We start from the raw sequence: 16149 nt of genomic DNA, 5'->3' as shown, positions 1-16149 counted from the left end.
TCTCCGTCAACCTCTCAGAGCATAGCAGTGAGAGCAGCATCATACATTCGTGACACGAATCACGCTCTTCCATTGTAATATTCATATTCACGAGCTTGTTTGGCAAAATGCAACTCGTGAAGGTGTGACCCACTTTCTTTTATTTTTATTCAATTATAATTTGGTGATTCAACTTTTAGCTTTACCCGTCATCATCATCATCATCAAATTTATTTTAATTTTTCTAATAAATGCAAAACCAAAAAGTTGTGGTTGGTATAGTGGATAACAAATGATATTTTTCTTAAAGAGAAAAAGAACAAAGAGATATAATTTTTGTGAATGATGAAATGAATCACACCATCATTTTTTAGTGGTTAATTGTGTTCCAATAGTAAACTTGTCCGTTAAGTAACAGTTATATATTGTTTTGAGTAAAAGGAATTCAAAGTTTTTAATTACTCGTATATGCTTATGATCTTGAGTTTGACTTTCAAATTCACGTGGGTAAAATAAACTAATCATGTCATGAATTTCTAATTGAAAATTACATCCAAGTAAAACTAAATACTCCCTTCAATCCTTAATGTATTAGTCTATAACTCCCTCCCATGAGTGAATATGGTTTTACTAATTGGGAGTGGCGATTACTTCTAATGTTAGAGATTATCATTATCCACTTGCTTATTAGTAATACTTACAAGCTTTGTGCCGTATAAATAATACTGTATTTATATTGCATTTGTGAAGATTACAAATAATACAAAACTATTGTCTTGAATAATACAAAATTATTGTCTTCTCTAGATTTTTTTTAGCAAGAGTATCTTCTCTATTCTTGGTATTGTTCTTATTAGTCCATTTTATATGAATGAATATACACATACTCCAAATTTTAAAACATTATTTATGTGTCAAAATGACACGTAAACTATTTTCAAAAAATAACATTGGTTACGTGTCAAAAAGACATGTTATACACCAAGAAATTAATGCTATACCGTAATAATTTATTATGAATAAATGAAATTTTTGTCAATTTGTTCGTCAAAGTATTCTTATAAACAATGTCAATTTTGTTTCCAATTTCTCAATTATATGTGTGAAAGCTATGGTTTTAATATGTGTACACCCACCTCACTACCTCAGCTTTCTTAGCAATGAGTGTACAACTCTTGCATTATTTCAATATTGTCATTACGTGTCTCATCATATGTGTCGACATAGAAATATAAACGATCAAGATGATAAAATACTTCATGTATGCATAACTTTCTTTTGGATAGAGTTGAATTGATGAATGATGTTCCCTACCGTTTTTATATTGCTTCATCATCATTGAACATGATTATATACCAACCAATCAAAAATAAAATAAAATGGGTCCACTACTACCATTATAACCACATTATCATCTGATTCAGCTGATAAGTTAACTTATAACGGATAAACTTATAGCGGATACTTCCTTCGTCTCACAATAAATGAGTCTGTTAACTATTGTATACTATTTATACATATTGCTTTGACCATGTTGTTAGATTCGTCTCGATGAGTATTTTTAAAAATATCAATTTTTTATAATTTTTTTACTATTATACGATTAGTGATATTAATTGTCAAAATTATGCATTGACATAAGTGAACAGTCAACTAGCTCATTCATTGTGGGACGAAGGAAGTAGCTTATAAGCTAGTTTTTAGCTTATAGCGAATAAACTACCTGATTGAATTTGTAGTATTTGATAAATTAGTGGTTGACTTATAAGCATAAAATGACATAAAAAAATATATGTTTAATTAATATTTAATTTTTACAAATAAGAATAGGGGTAAAATTAGAAGAAAACATTATAAGCACATAAGCTACTTAAAATAACATTTGAAAAAAAAAATTATAAGATATTAAAATAAACTATAAGCTCTTTTTAAAAACAGTTATCAAGTATAACTTTTAGTTTAAGCTATAAACTAACTTATTTTTCTTCCCAAATAAAGCCTTACTATGTTTTGGTTATTTACTCATTCTGTCATTCACCAACAGTGTACTACGACACCGTTTCATTAAACTTCCAACACCGACACTTTTATTTACATCACTCCTTCCCCACACAGTCAAACTCCGAACCGGACCGCTGCGTCATAATAATAAGCCCCGTTCTGTTTCTCACACAGACAGCAAAATATTAAAACACCGCAATTTCCAGCTGGCAGTCTTAACCGCAACTCGAGGCTCAGTAACGGTCATAGAATCCAGCTGTATTCCACACCCAGCGCACAAACCACTATCCTACGCCTAACAGATTCTCAATTACACCACAAATATGTACTTTTAATTAACCACTAATGCAATATTAATATTCCAAAATTATCCATATGAAATCGATTTTATTCACTTTTTTTTTTCTTCCTGAACGAACGAACACATAATCTAAAACAATAATTTCAGATATACAAAATACAGGTGGAACAAGAATATATAGAATGGAAGAGTAAGATGAAAGAAAAGAAAGAAGAACACACACGTGTGAAGATTTTGGCTTAAAAATCTGCGAGTTTTCTATGTAGATGAGTTTTCGGTATTTGTTGCAAACTTCGAATCGCTAACACATCACTTCTTTTCGCATCCACATAATGTACTCCAATTTCACCGTTCATCTCTGCCGCTAAAACAGATCGAAACAAAAAAAAAAATCAGAACAATAAATTGTAAATTAATAAAAGAATAATGAAATTAATTTGAGTTTGCATTGTTGAATTTGTAATTGTATTGTACCTAGATGATGACGTTTGAATCCGGTGAAATGATCTAAATCTGAAGGAGAAGGAGTGTGAGAGAAAAAGTAAAGGATGAAAAAGCAGAAGAGAGTGAGAATTGGAATGAGGTGAATGAATTTGTGAGGTGTTGATGATGGAGGTGATAAAGAGAGACGGTGAGGTTTCGGTGGTTCGTCGGTGATGAGAGTGGTTCCGGCGTCGGTGATTCCATGGAGGTGGAGCTTGGAAGAAGGTGAGCCTAGTGATTGTCTGTGCATCGTGTTAAACTCTCTTCAGAGACAGAGAGGTTGAAAGCGAAACTCAGATACTGCCAGAGTGTAGAGAGAGAGAGATGATGAAGAGAGATATACACAAAGAGTGTAGAGTGAATTTTGTTATTCTTATTCTTTTTTTTTTTAAGCATATATATATTTGTTTTTTTGTGTTTTTAATTGTTATTTTTATTTGGGCTCGTGACCCCATTGTGTCTATTCTATGCTTAGTTGTTTGTCCTTTTTAGTGGTTCCTTTCCATTTACTCATCTTCACTCTTTTTCTTTTTCCTTTTCTTAACTTTTTTTCTCCTTTTTTTAATTAAAGTTGTATTTGGATTTGTATCTTCGGTTGGGGTAAAAAAAAATAAAGGGTATGTTAGTTGGTTCAAAAGTGATCGGTGTTGGATTTGGTAGATTTGATCATGATTCGATCATCCGCAATTATGATCACAAGAGAGCTAAATTACTTGATGTCAAAATTAACCTCCAAGACAGTAGGAAAAAAGCTGAACAAATTTACGGATTTTGGATGTGCAAAGAAAATATTCTGAAAATGTTCAGCTCCATCTTCAACAACCGATCGATGTTTGAAAAAATATTTGTTATCATCAAGATGTTTGAACAAGTGTTGCATTTCAGTCCTTGACGCCCTCATTTTAACTTTGTACCTATGACGGACGTTGTAGATTTCCTTGTCATTTCGTCCAAAAAATCCTTCTCATTCGGTTTGAAATGACCCACCACGAGATGCCCTTCAAGCTATTTGTCCAACTCATGGTTGTGTATGTCGGTTACAATAGTTAACGTCATTCCTTTGTTGCATGATAATAACCACGAAGTCGGAATGGACATCCACATTTCCTCATTCCGGTTTGAACAAATTTCAACTTCTTTTTGGTTGACACGTACGTCCCACCCCGTTCACAGGTCAACACAAAAACGGCTTTCTCTTATCGTCGTTGGTGTCAGATCTCCTAACTATAATCGCAAACTTTAACTTTTCGGCTACGCTGCGAGCCCATTTAATCAACTAATCTTGATCATTCTCTCTTCTGTCAGTCGCAAAATGAGATGAGGTGTCAATTTCTATTGTCGGAGGCTTACAATTGATAAAATGAGCTTCAACAAGGCCTAGTGCCGGGCCTAGCACAACAGCTCCCCACAGTTTAATTTCGTCTTCCATAACTACAAAAATAGCAAACGCAAAAGATTAAATTAGCCACAAATAATACTTAAAATCCTAATAGAATACTAATGAGACACATATAATACTAACATGTAATTTGTACAACAATTTATAAGCATTAGTAAGCCAAGGCAAACCAAAGCAAAAAGGCAAAACAAAAATAGCGAGCGGTTTTTAAAAACCGAAGTTTGAATTGTCCAGTTCGTAAAAACCGAAATTTTGTGTTCAAAATGGGATTTTAGGTGGGTATGAAAGAAATGTGGGGGTTGGAAAAGAGAAATTTTCTAAGAATATGCGGTACAAACCAAGTCGAAATTTTGTAGAGAGTAAAGATCGGGTATGGGCCATATAGGGCTTAAAGCCCATACAAAGAAACTCAACCGAGAGAAAGCAAAATCCAACGGCCACAACATTGGTCACGAAAAAACGCAGCAGCGTCACCGTGAACGAAAATTCTATACACCGCGAATGAGATCATCGAAATGTTGAAAAGAATGAAAACTTGCGCAAGAGGAAAAAGAAGAAGCGTGCGAATTTCAAATTGAGAAAGAAGAATCAGAATAATAATATATCAAAAATTGAAAATTAGAAGAGAAAAAAAAGTTGCAGATATATTTCAATGGTGCTGTGGGAGATAACACTTGGAACTGCGTATTTTTTAGGTTTGAAACGAACCTATAAGCTTGCTTTAAGGATTCAGCGAAAAGTTATTAGTCCTAAGTACCCTAAGATCCGTCAATTTCTTCACAGGTTTGTTTCTTCATTTTGTTTCCAACATTTTGTTTATTGAAGATGTGATATTGTTTGATTTTACAAAAATGATTGTTTAGTTGTGATGTTTGGTGAATAAAATTTCATTAGGTTAAAGATTATTTGTGTATGATTTTGTGGATATGTTGAAATATTATGCTAGTTTGATCAGTGATAATTGATCATTTATGTAATGTACATTTGGTAATGGCTAGGTTTATTTCGCAATTTTGCGGTGATTTGCTATGAATAGTACTTTAATTTGTTTAACTAAGTACCTGATTGGAACTTTGGTGGGTTGTAGTCTGTAGATGGATGTTGTGGAGTTTGAACTTTAAGGCTATGTTTTCGAGTTTTGAGTTTGGAGGGTGGGGGGTGTTGGGTAAGAGGAAGGAAATAGGGAAATGGAAGAAATGGTAGTCCCTTAACTTGAATAGGGGAGTTTGTTTTTCTTTATTATTACAAAATCTTTTCAAAATGGGGAGCTAAAGAATTGTTTGTATTGGAGGAGGATTTTTCAGGGCATAGTTAAATTCTCCTGATTGGGTTTGGAGACTTTATCCAAACCCTAAAAATTCTTCGTCCAATACAAAAATAATTTCGTCCCAAAAACCCTTCAATTGTTTTTCATTTTCTTCGTTCTTCCTAAAACCCTCTCCTTCCCTCCAAAATCCAAAACAAACCCTAAAGATTGAAGCTGTAGCCTCTACGACAAATTAGTTTGGGACACACCTTTTCCAAGCAAACATTAAGAGTGTGCTGAAAGTGGTTTAGAATGAATTTGATTACGTAAAATTTATTAGTTATAATTGAGTTTGTGCATGTTTGGATTAACAGTGAAATTTGGCAGAATCACGGCGAGTCATCACAATTTTGCAATAGTTACACTTTTTAGCTTTAACAAAATCACGGTGCCACCTTGATTTTGTCAAATTCACTGTCTATCCAAACATGCACTTTGGTTTAAAAATAAGTGTAAATTTGTCGACCAAACTTTTTTTATTGCACAAATTTTTCAGCTCAACATAAAAGCTACTTTACAAGATTTCTAGTGGAATTGAGGTTTGGAGTCACAAACCAATTTATCTGACAACACCCAAACATGACATTGACAAAATCAAATTCTCATAGTTATCGTGAAACCAAATGCATACAGAAGTGTGTAATTGGTTTCCCTGTGTTTATAGGAATTGATTAAGTCACCTGATAAACATGATAGTTGTTTGGTTAATGTTGTGCAAAATAGATTTTTTCTCAAAATCTGAGTTAGACTAAGTCTAGAAGTGATAAAAGATACCTTTTCTGCTGAGTTGAAAAGGTTATCTTAAGATTCTTAACTCTTACATTCAACTTATTGAGATAAATCACTTTACTCAAAACACAAGTATACCCATTTAATTTTATGAAATGAGTCGGTCACATTCAAAATCACAATTGGCAAATGTTCATTCAAAACCACCATTGGGCATTTGAAAACTGCTTTTACATGCCCTGCTTTTTGTTCTTCTTTTATTGTTGTTTCCTATTATTAGTATTAGTATCCATTTGTCACTGAATTGTGTGCTATTCAATATCTTTATTGGTCTTCCTGTTTTGGTGCTTCACAGACGAACCCGTGTTGTGTTTGATATAGCAATCAAGGTCCATCGGAACATTCAAGAAAGAGATATAGAAGTGGGTAGGAATGTTGGGAATTTCATTTTGCGATGCCTAGATCGAATGAAGCCCTCAGCTCAAATTCGGGGTCATTCTAATCCGCCCATCAGTGGTGGTAGCTCAAAAGAGAGCATGACAAAGCATACAACCGGCACTTCCAACCACAAACATCCCAATGATTCTGGGTTATTCAAGAGGGACTCTGATAGGAACTTGTTTACCTCATTGAAGCCAAAGCCTTTTCCTAGCATTTCAAGGATGATGAGACCACCAAATCCTGCTGGGACTACCATCCATGGCAGGAACCTCAGTACCTATGCCCCTGAGGTCTTTAGACAAAACTACAGAGTGAATTGGCAAGAGAGTGTTCTCAGGAAGGACATCATGCAATGGATGCTGCAAAACTAACTGTTCAATGTTTATCACTTTATTGGTGGCTTCGTTTGTTTATAAAGTTTTTGATCTTGTCAGGATATAGTGGTGATGGTTGAGTAATGGTTGTGGTTGATGTTGGAAATTCATGGTGATAGAAGTTTTGCTATCGTTTCTTTGCACATTGAATACCTGTCAAACTTCAGTTTGGATAATATGGGTGGTTATGCTCTCTTTGTTTTCATTTTTTGGTTAAAGAAACTAGTTGTTAAATAACCTCATATAGCAGTTAATCTACCTGCATCTAGATTAATAATAGTGAAGATTGTGCATTTTTGTTTTGTTTCTCTTTCAATTATTTTATAGTTCACACCTGTCTGTGTTTATGCAACTTACAGTCTGAACATGTTTGTATGATATCCATGTTTGGTGGTGTTTGCAATTGGACATTACCATTTTTATCCATTTCAACGTTCCTTTTTTATAACGAGATTATGAATTTCTTTTCAGTTTTGGTTAAAAGAACTAGTCGATAATAACCTCATATCACACATTCTTCTTTCACGTTGATTAACGTAGAAGTCGGGAAGATTGTGCAGTTCTGTTATGAAACTTTCCTGGTTCACTTATGTATGAGGTCTTACATTGAAGAGTCTCTCACCTAAAAATTCAGATTTATAATAAGTCTAGGAACTCTTTTTACCTAATGAATTAGTCTTTTAATACAAGCTCATCCTTTCTGGTTTGTGCTCATAACCTTAGTGTTGTCGTTGACGTTGACTTCTTGAGAAGGGCTACCCACAGAGGATTCCGGTCAACGGAAGATTCTGACCAATAATTTTTTTGAGTGAAGTGTCTTCGAGTTTAGTTGTCGAGGACTTTGACTCTTGAATGATGGTGTATATAAGTCTAGGATCTTTTATAATCAATGAACTAGTCTTTTGAGTGAAATCTCCCTATGTATTTTATGTTCATGACAACCTCATAACAACTTTTGGTTTGGGAAAATCAATCATAAAATGGATGGTGAAGGAAAAGCACAACTTTATGGCAAGGTAAATTCTTCATCAAATTGGTTTGGATATTCGCTAGATTTTTTCACCAAACAACTATCTTCAACCCTCCAATTTTCAACTTTCCTCATTTCAGATCTTATTTTTTCTACAAAAGAAATGTGTTCAAGAAACATTTGAGAGAAGAAATCAGCAAACATTAGGCAAGAACTCTCTCTTCCTCCTAGTAGTCGTTTCCAAATTCCCTATAGTAAGGGAATCATGCATTTATATTTTATATGCAATAAAAGATATCGGCCGATATATTACACAACAGATGGTTTGGATTACACAACAGTAAAATCAATATAAACTATAAACCGATCTCAACCATTAACTTAAGATTGGTAGGTCGAAATTAAAAACTGTGTCATGTAGTTAACGCGTATAATCTGCATTCAGATGTTTCCCGCCATTGCAGTGGCCTTTGTCATGTGTGGATAAAGAGTAAGTGGATTTTAACGTGAACCAATTCTGATTAAATCAGAAGACGAGTTGAACCGAGTTTGATTAGTTAGCTTGATTTGCACTAGACCAGTTGATTCATTTCTTGAGTTACAAAATAAATTAATGTTGAGTGCCTCTATTGTTTGGTGGTGTACTCCTTATATAAGAGATGAGTAGGTTGAAACATAGTCACTTTAAGCAATAATATGACATTTCAAACAATTTTTATCTGTCTTCATGATATTTATAAATATCTCTAAAAAATAAAGAATTGGAAATATTGTTTTCAACTTTCAAATGACCCGAATTTCATGGATATTTATAAATCAATATATTATCACCACCAACAATTGTTTTGAGCACAAATGCAAAATCATGCCTCAAGCCTTAAGCAAATTGGTTACTGTGGATGAGGTTGAGTTTGATTTTCCATTAAAAATCATAGTTGTACATGTTTCTTAACCGTTCAAACGATATTAAAAAACATCTCATTTGAAGAAGTGTAGCTAAGATATGACATATTCTTTGAAAAATGGCTCAACATGACTCAGGGTCTTTGTTTGCCATCAAAAGTTTGAATTAGAAGCTTTGGCCAAGAAGTCCTGATTAATCAGATTACCGGTGAGTCACTTTTCTTTGATGGAATTTGAACTCGATCACTTGAGTTATTAGTGATTCTAGTTTTGAAATAGTCGTAAACATATGTAAACAATTTTCCAAAGAGTTTACTTCATGTGTTTCATGTTACCATTTTGACTTATAAAATAAACATTAGAGAAGTCATTCCAAAAAATTTTGAAAAATTTTAAAACATTATTTTACTATCATTGAAAGTGTTTTGATCAATAGGGTATATTACTATGCAATAGTCTACTAGAAGATTTTACAAGTAGGTTGTTAATTATGAATGCTTGGTTAGTTTGTCATTTATAGGGAGGAAAGTATGGAATGGTTGCAAAAATTTCAGAGGCTAACAATGTCTTGAGAAAAAGACTGAGGCGGAAGCCAACATACGATGAATTGGCCGAGGTTCTCAATGTGAATGTTTCAACTGTAACACTTGTTTCTGAAAGGAGCAGACAACCAATTTCATTGGACAAAGTTGTAACTGATCATGGCAACTTAACATTTAAGGTTCAATAGCTTCATTTTTATTTTATAGCTACACATTCTTTCATTCTTATTTTATAACTACACATTCTTATTCTCAATTTATATGAAAAACTACAAATTCGGAGCTATCAGTCGTAATTTTTACTATGATATATAATGCAGGAGATTATACCAGGGCCAGTTGAAATTACTCCAGAGAAGATGGTTGAGACTTGAGAGACAGCTAATAAAGCAAGGGGTTGCGAAGCTTTTTAACAAACTTAACAAGAGAGAAGAAGAGATTGTGAGATTATACTTTGGCCTAGATGGAGATACCCCTCTGTCTTTTGAGGAGATAGGAAAGGTGTTGAAACTATCAAGGGAGAGAATCAGACAGATTCATGGCATTGCATTGTCGAAATTGCAACAAACTACTCTTGTAGATAGTCTAAAGTCTTATGTTGTATAGAAAAATCATTTTGTTGCGAATTCATTATGTGTAGAATCGCAACGGATAGACTAAATGATGGATATATAACTGCGATTCTACCATATTCGTTGTGAATTCAAACATGCACTTAATGTCATAATATTTTGGGTGGAGATGTGGTGTCAAGGTGTGGTCCTGACGATTAGTATGTTGTTGCTCTCTGTACTGCATCTGGAGTGTTCTCCACCTTGCACCGCAGGGCATCGTAGCTGATTAAGTTGAGCAAATCTTCAGAATAAAAAATTGCGTCTTTCAAGTCATCAAGCCATTGTTTGACAGGAAGATTGTTGAACTGTTTCTGTTCTGCATCCACCAGCACAGCTTGTAGAGAAAACAGTGTTGTTTTCAACTCTGACAGTAGTGAGTAATTGAACTTGGTGTTGCTGATGAAACCACGAAACTCCGTTGAGCTTAGCTTTTCTGCTATGGTTTGAATAGTAGCAGAGAGAAATGCACCTGCCACCAAAACATGCTTAATTATATTTTCATTCTAAATCTGTTTTCTCGATAGGCAGGCTTTACCATCAACATCCCTATTAACAGAAGAAGAATGAAAATAAACAATGGTTTGCAACATCCCTATCACAATATAGTCCAATTTCAAACAGGATCAACAAAATAAAACCTATTATTAAGTCCTATACTGCAAAACCTTATTTTTTCATTCTTGCTGCAGGGAGAGAAAGTTGTCATTCTATTTATGGTTTATAACACACTCAAACATAAATTTTTCAGTGTTCTCACAGTACTCAAAAGTTGAGTCTCTATCTAATTTCTGCCTAGACATGGTTTTGTTGATCAATTTATAGTTGTATGTATCTTAAGGTGGGCCAACGGTTCATATATGTACTTATATTTTCAATCCATCTCACTAGAAATATTAATGTAGCATGGAAATTATTGAGCTGGTATAGCTTTTGTGTATGAATGAATGTAACGAACATTTTCTTGAACCATCTTAGACTCATTGCCTTTCGCTTTTCTAACTCAATATATCAGCACCGTTAGGTAAAAAGAAATGTTGGTCCTTACTTTATAGCTAAAAATGTTGGTCCGTATTAAGTTCAGTTGTGCGAAAATGAACATGCATGGTAGACCAATTTCTATTCTCTGCTCTTGCTTCCAAACTCTATTCCTCTTAACATGACATCCATCAGCAACATTTTGCTTCGACTTTCTGTTTTCTCGAAATCCTGAATCGAGTGAGTGACATACTTGATGCAAAACTTGATTATTCTAAGGCAATCCTCAAATAAGGAAAGTTAAGATCTAGTCCTATAACAGTCCTATAATTGTTTTTTATGTTGCATAAAGGAAAGTTGTATTTACTTCCATTGCTGTTTATGCACACAGGTTTCATCAAAGAAGATACTGTATGTAAAAACTATATATATTCAACAAATATGAATATTCAGAACCAATAACAACATGAAATCTTCAACTTGTTCCATTTAGAACCAATAACAAATATGAATATTACAAACCCTACTGCATTGTACTCAGTCTGACCGAGTGACCGGATCTTGCAGGTTATTAGGAAACATACAAAAATGCATTCAAATCATAATAAAATACAGACTCAATATTAGCAAAGTATATCAATCTTGTGGCAATCAATGACAACCATGCATTTGGCTCATCTAAAGAATCATGACAATAACATGCCTCAGTTTTGACTTCAATTCATCATGTGAGCTGATTTCCATCCAGTTAGTCTTTGATCATCTGAAAATATCAAATAAGCATTTTACTTTCATTAATAGAATCTACTAGCCATGAAAATCTTAAGAGATGTCTTTGGATTGTGAACAAAAATGAACGTGTACAAAAGAGAAACGTACCTGAAACGGAACACAGCTTGTTCTCATATTGTGACTTTGTTATTTATTGATATGACAGGTATGTGAGCAATTTTGGACCAATGTTCCTTCCTTTTATACCTTTCTTCTAATAATGGGCATATATTAATGTCCAGTCGCTCAAGAGAGTCAGGGAGGTTGTCTTCTGGCAATGACTCAAGCTTTTCACAATTCCAAATTCGAAGTGATTCCAGCGAAGAAGGGAGGCAGTTTTCTGGTAATGACTCAAGCTTTCCACAACCCAAAAATATAAGTGATTTCAGCGAAGAAGGGAGGAAGTTTTCTGGTAATGACTCGAGTCTTCCACAACCCAAAAATTTAAGTGATTTCAGCGAGGAAGGGAGGCAGTTTTCTGGCAATGACTCAAGCTCTTCACACCACTCAAAGTTAAGACTTTGGAGAGAGGAGAGGTGTCGAAGCCCACTTACATCAAAGGCATTTATTTTACCAAGATCACTGATAGTCAAAGACACAAGGGAGATGGGTAGCAACGACTCCATCAACAAGGTGTTAACTACATCATAATTATTACTAATATACAATGCTGAAAGAGCAGCTAGGCCTTGAAGGCCCCATTCTGTTACAGGTGGTGTCGTTCTTTGCGATGAATTCACTGATATGTCTTGTAAATTGGGAGGTAGACAAACACCTTCACAAAATGACAACTCTCCTTTACAACGCAACCACAACTGTTCAAGAGCAGTGAGTGTGTCCATCTTAAGCTTGACTTTAAACGAACAAAGGCATGTGATTTTAAGTGATTTTAGGTTTGATGGCCGATGAGAAGGACTTTCTAAAATATAAATGGAATCCAGACTCTTACAATAATGTATATCAAGTATTTGGAGGGCAGGAAAACCATCAAGTGGAAAGGATGTAAGTGCATGACAGCTACTTTGAAACTCAAGACTCACAAGCGATGTGTAATTGCTCCACGTTTCAGGAGGAAGGAAGGATAAATTCTCACAATATTCAATATCAAGTGATTGCAATGAAGTGGGTAGACCACTTGAGGGAAATGCAGTGAGAGAAGAAAGACGATAGAGTTTCAAGTGTTGGAGACAAGTGCTTCTCATAATCAATTTTGGCACATATAAGAGAGTAACACACTCTTCAATCACTACATCTTGTATCATACATGGAGAATCACTCTCAAGCAATGACAATAAAGTCCTTTCAGCAAGCCCATTGATATTAATTTTCTTTATTGAAGACAACCAATGCAAAGTGGAAGGTGTTTCCAATAGACGAGGACAATCTTTTATTACAATTTCTTCTATGCAAGAAAGGTGGCCAGGCAATTGGCCTCTTAGTTCTGAACAATTATGTAACTCTATAGTTTTGAGTTGAGGAAAAGCATAATTTGTTCCTTCAAAGTGAATCCATTCCTTCCAATTTGGCATGCTGTCAAATTTTATACGCTCAAGGGACGGAAATGGTTGGAAGGTAGAATTGGAACCTTCTCCTGTCTGGACATGATAGAACTCTAGGCCAATTTTCTCCAATATCTTCATACCATGTATTTCTAGGTCTTTGAGAGAAGGTAGCTGCCCTAGCGGTGGAAGTTCCATGCAATATTCACAATTATTGATGCGAAGGGACACCAAATTAGAAAACGACGAATTTCCCACCCAACTCGGAAAACTTGTCCCGCCATACAAGCCAATGTTCAAGCTTTTCAGGTTTATTGTTGGTTGCAGCATAGCAAACACAGCTTTCACCTTTTGCGAGTCTTCACTTTGTTTGCCCCATAACAGCTCTAACTCCTCAATTTTCTCTTTGCTTTTTAGGTTGGCATCTTCTGCCTCCCTGGGATCAATGACATTATGCAAGTCCTTGATGGTAAGTTTTCCCTGTAGGTTTGTCAATTTCCTTAGTTCTTTGATACTTAACCCTACATGTTGCTCACCCACTACAAAAACAGTCAAAGTTTGGAGGTTTTCTAGTCTTGCAATTTCCACAGGCAACTCCTTTATGTTCGTATCTGTTATGTCAAGGTGACGTAAATTGATTAGATTTCCCATATGTACTGGCAAATCAGTTAGATCTGTACAACTTGATAAAATCAATGTCTGCAAATTGTAAAGGTTACATGTTGTATCAGGCAAGCTTTTGATTCCAGTGTTGGAAAGATCTAGATACCGCAATTGCAATAAATTGCCAATTGTATCCGGAAGCTTTGTGATGTTTATATACTTTGACAGCGATAACACACGCAACCTTTGGAGTGTTGGTAGGAAATCGTCAACCACCTTGATGGATATGTGATTGTAAGGATGCATGTTGATAATAGATAGGAAGCTTCGCAACAATTTGAAATTGTATATATTCTCAAACTTTTTGAAAATGTCATATGGTTCTTGGTGATATGAGATATGACGAACATTTTCAAAGATGTCACCACATTCAAACCTGCAACAACTTTTTCCCGATACGACTGTAGCTAAATCATTGACAAGGTCATGCATGAGAAAGATTTTTCCACGAGCATCATCATTTGATTGTTGAATTAAGGATCTGGATAACAATTCAACAAAGCAATCATCACCTAATTCCTCCATCGCTTTTCCCCCTTGATAATAATCAAGGAAGCCTTCTGCCATCCATAACAAAACCAATTTCTTCCTATCAAGTGGGTAATCCTTTGGAAAAATTGAACAATATGCAAAACATCTTTTCAAATGAGAGGGAAGATATTGATAACTCAAATGCAAGGCTGGAAGAATATTATTATTTGGTAAGTTCCATACATTGCTGTTCAAAATTGAAGTCCACACATTTGTGTCTACCTTTGAACGTAGAAGTCCTCCTAGTGTTTTAGCAGCTATTGGCAGTCCGCCACACTTTCTTGCAATCTTCTTGCCAATTTCTTCAAGGTTTGTGTTTTTACTATTGTGAAACTCATCATTTCCCAATGCATGCTTTGAGAGTAAAGACCAGCATTCCTCATTTGATAGTGGTTCTAATTTTTGAATAGGAAATGTGTGTGCCACCTCTGCAACTTTTTCTAGACGCGTTGTTACAATCACCCTGCTTCCAGGTTTTCCATCAATGAAGGGACTTACTAGCTCATCCCAATCATTGTAATTATCATTCCACAGATCATCCAACACAAACAAAAATCTTTTCTCCCTCGAGTTTTTCTTTAATTCAACCCGGAGGATATCAAGATTATCACATTCCCATGTTCTGGAAGTGACAGATTCAAGGAGAGACTTAGTTACTCTCACAGTATCAAAATCCTCAGAAACACAAACCCATGACTTCATATCAAAATATTGTTGAATTTCTTTATCGTTGTAAAGAAGTTGGGCAAGGGTAGTTTTTCCTAAACCTCCCATGCCCAAAATTGCAACAACACCTATATTATTACTGGTTGTGTCCCTTTGTGATAGCAACATGTTCATTATTGTCTCTTTTTCATCCTTCCTGCCCACCACGACAGATTCATTTACCACTGAACTTGAAGGTGTTCGACGAGAAACTCTAGCACTTTTAGTTTGCAGACCAAGTATATCTTTATGTTGTGCAAAAAGTTGCAGGCTTTCACACATGATCTTCATCTGAGAATTTATCTCTCCATACAAGTTTTTAAAAGGAGATGAAAAGAAGTTCCACACCTGATTAGTTTTGCTTCCAACTTGTGTACTCTCCACCTTGCATCGAAGGGAGTCATAACTGATCTGATTGAGCAAATCCTCAGCATCAAAGACAGCATCTTTCAAGTCATCAAGCCATTGTTTGACAGCAGGATTGTTGATCTGCTTCTCCTCAGCATCATCCAGCACAGCCTGAAGAGTGAGCAGTGTTGTTTTTAACTGCCTCAAGAGTGAGACATTGAGCTTGGTGTTTTTGATGTAATCAAGAAACTCGGTTGAAGCAAGTTTCTCAACTAAGGTATGAACAGTTGCAGAGAGAAAAGCACCTCCTATCATAGTTGCAGCCATATCTTCTATTGTTAAAGTAAATCAGCTATTACGGAACTTAATATCTGAATTTTGAAGGAAATTAAGATTCATGAAGATTTTTTTGATGGTTAATGACCCACATCCAACAAAATAATAGATGTATACAAAGCAAAGGAAAAGTTGCACATTCACCTAAAGCAAAAGGCATCTTTAAATTAGCTGATACTTTATATACATTTTTACTTTATGAAAAAAATAATTAAAATATGCAATTTCTAGACAAAGCCCTTGCTGATAAATATAGCATATTTTTGTTATCATGTGTGT

The 16149-nt window shown here is 34.9% G+C and overlaps 3 protein-coding genes and 1 pseudogene across 3 annotated transcripts; 2 read left to right on the top strand and 2 right to left on the bottom strand.

Moving 5' to 3' along the window:
- Window positions 1-2337: 2337 nt before the first annotated feature.
- On the bottom strand, window positions 2338-3144 carry LOC123908412. The gene is made up of 2 exons (XM_045959035.1): window positions 2756-3144; window positions 2338-2645 (listed from the first exon to the last, which is right to left on the bottom strand). Exons 1-2 carry the CDS (start codon window positions 3012-3014, stop codon window positions 2521-2523), a joined length of 384 nt encoding a protein of 127 aa, XP_045814991.1. The 5' UTR covers window positions 3015-3144; the 3' UTR covers window positions 2338-2520.
- Window positions 3145-4586: 1442 nt separating this feature from the next.
- LOC123908844 lies at window positions 4587-7461 on the top strand. The gene is made up of 2 exons (XM_045959570.1): window positions 4587-4946; window positions 6554-7461. Exons 1-2 carry the CDS (start codon window positions 4816-4818, stop codon window positions 7008-7010), a joined length of 588 nt encoding a protein of 195 aa, XP_045815526.1. The 5' UTR covers window positions 4587-4815; the 3' UTR covers window positions 7011-7461.
- A 532-nt stretch (window positions 7462-7993) lies between these two features.
- On the top strand, window positions 7994-10034 carry LOC123904288 (annotated as a pseudogene).
- A 1375-nt stretch (window positions 10035-11409) lies between these two features.
- LOC123908843 (putative disease resistance RPP13-like protein 1) lies at window positions 11410-16019 on the bottom strand. Its single transcript, XM_045959569.1, has 2 exons — window positions 11897-16019; window positions 11410-11780 (listed from the first exon to the last, which is right to left on the bottom strand). The coding sequence occupies exon 1, from the start codon at window positions 15859-15861 to the stop codon at window positions 11920-11922; it is 3942 nt and encodes a 1313-aa protein (XP_045815525.1). The 5' UTR covers window positions 15862-16019; the 3' UTR covers window positions 11410-11780; window positions 11897-11919.
- Between the last annotated feature and the right edge of the window lie 130 nt (window positions 16020-16149).

This window comes from Trifolium pratense, linkage group LG2 (assembly GCF_020283565.1).
Source record: "Trifolium pratense cultivar HEN17-A07 linkage group LG2, ARS_RC_1.1, whole genome shotgun sequence".
Taxonomy (NCBI): domain Eukaryota; kingdom Viridiplantae; phylum Streptophyta; class Magnoliopsida; order Fabales; family Fabaceae; genus Trifolium; species Trifolium pratense.
Note: the sequence above shows the minus strand (reverse complement) of the source record. Positions and strands in the feature narration are given on the sequence as shown.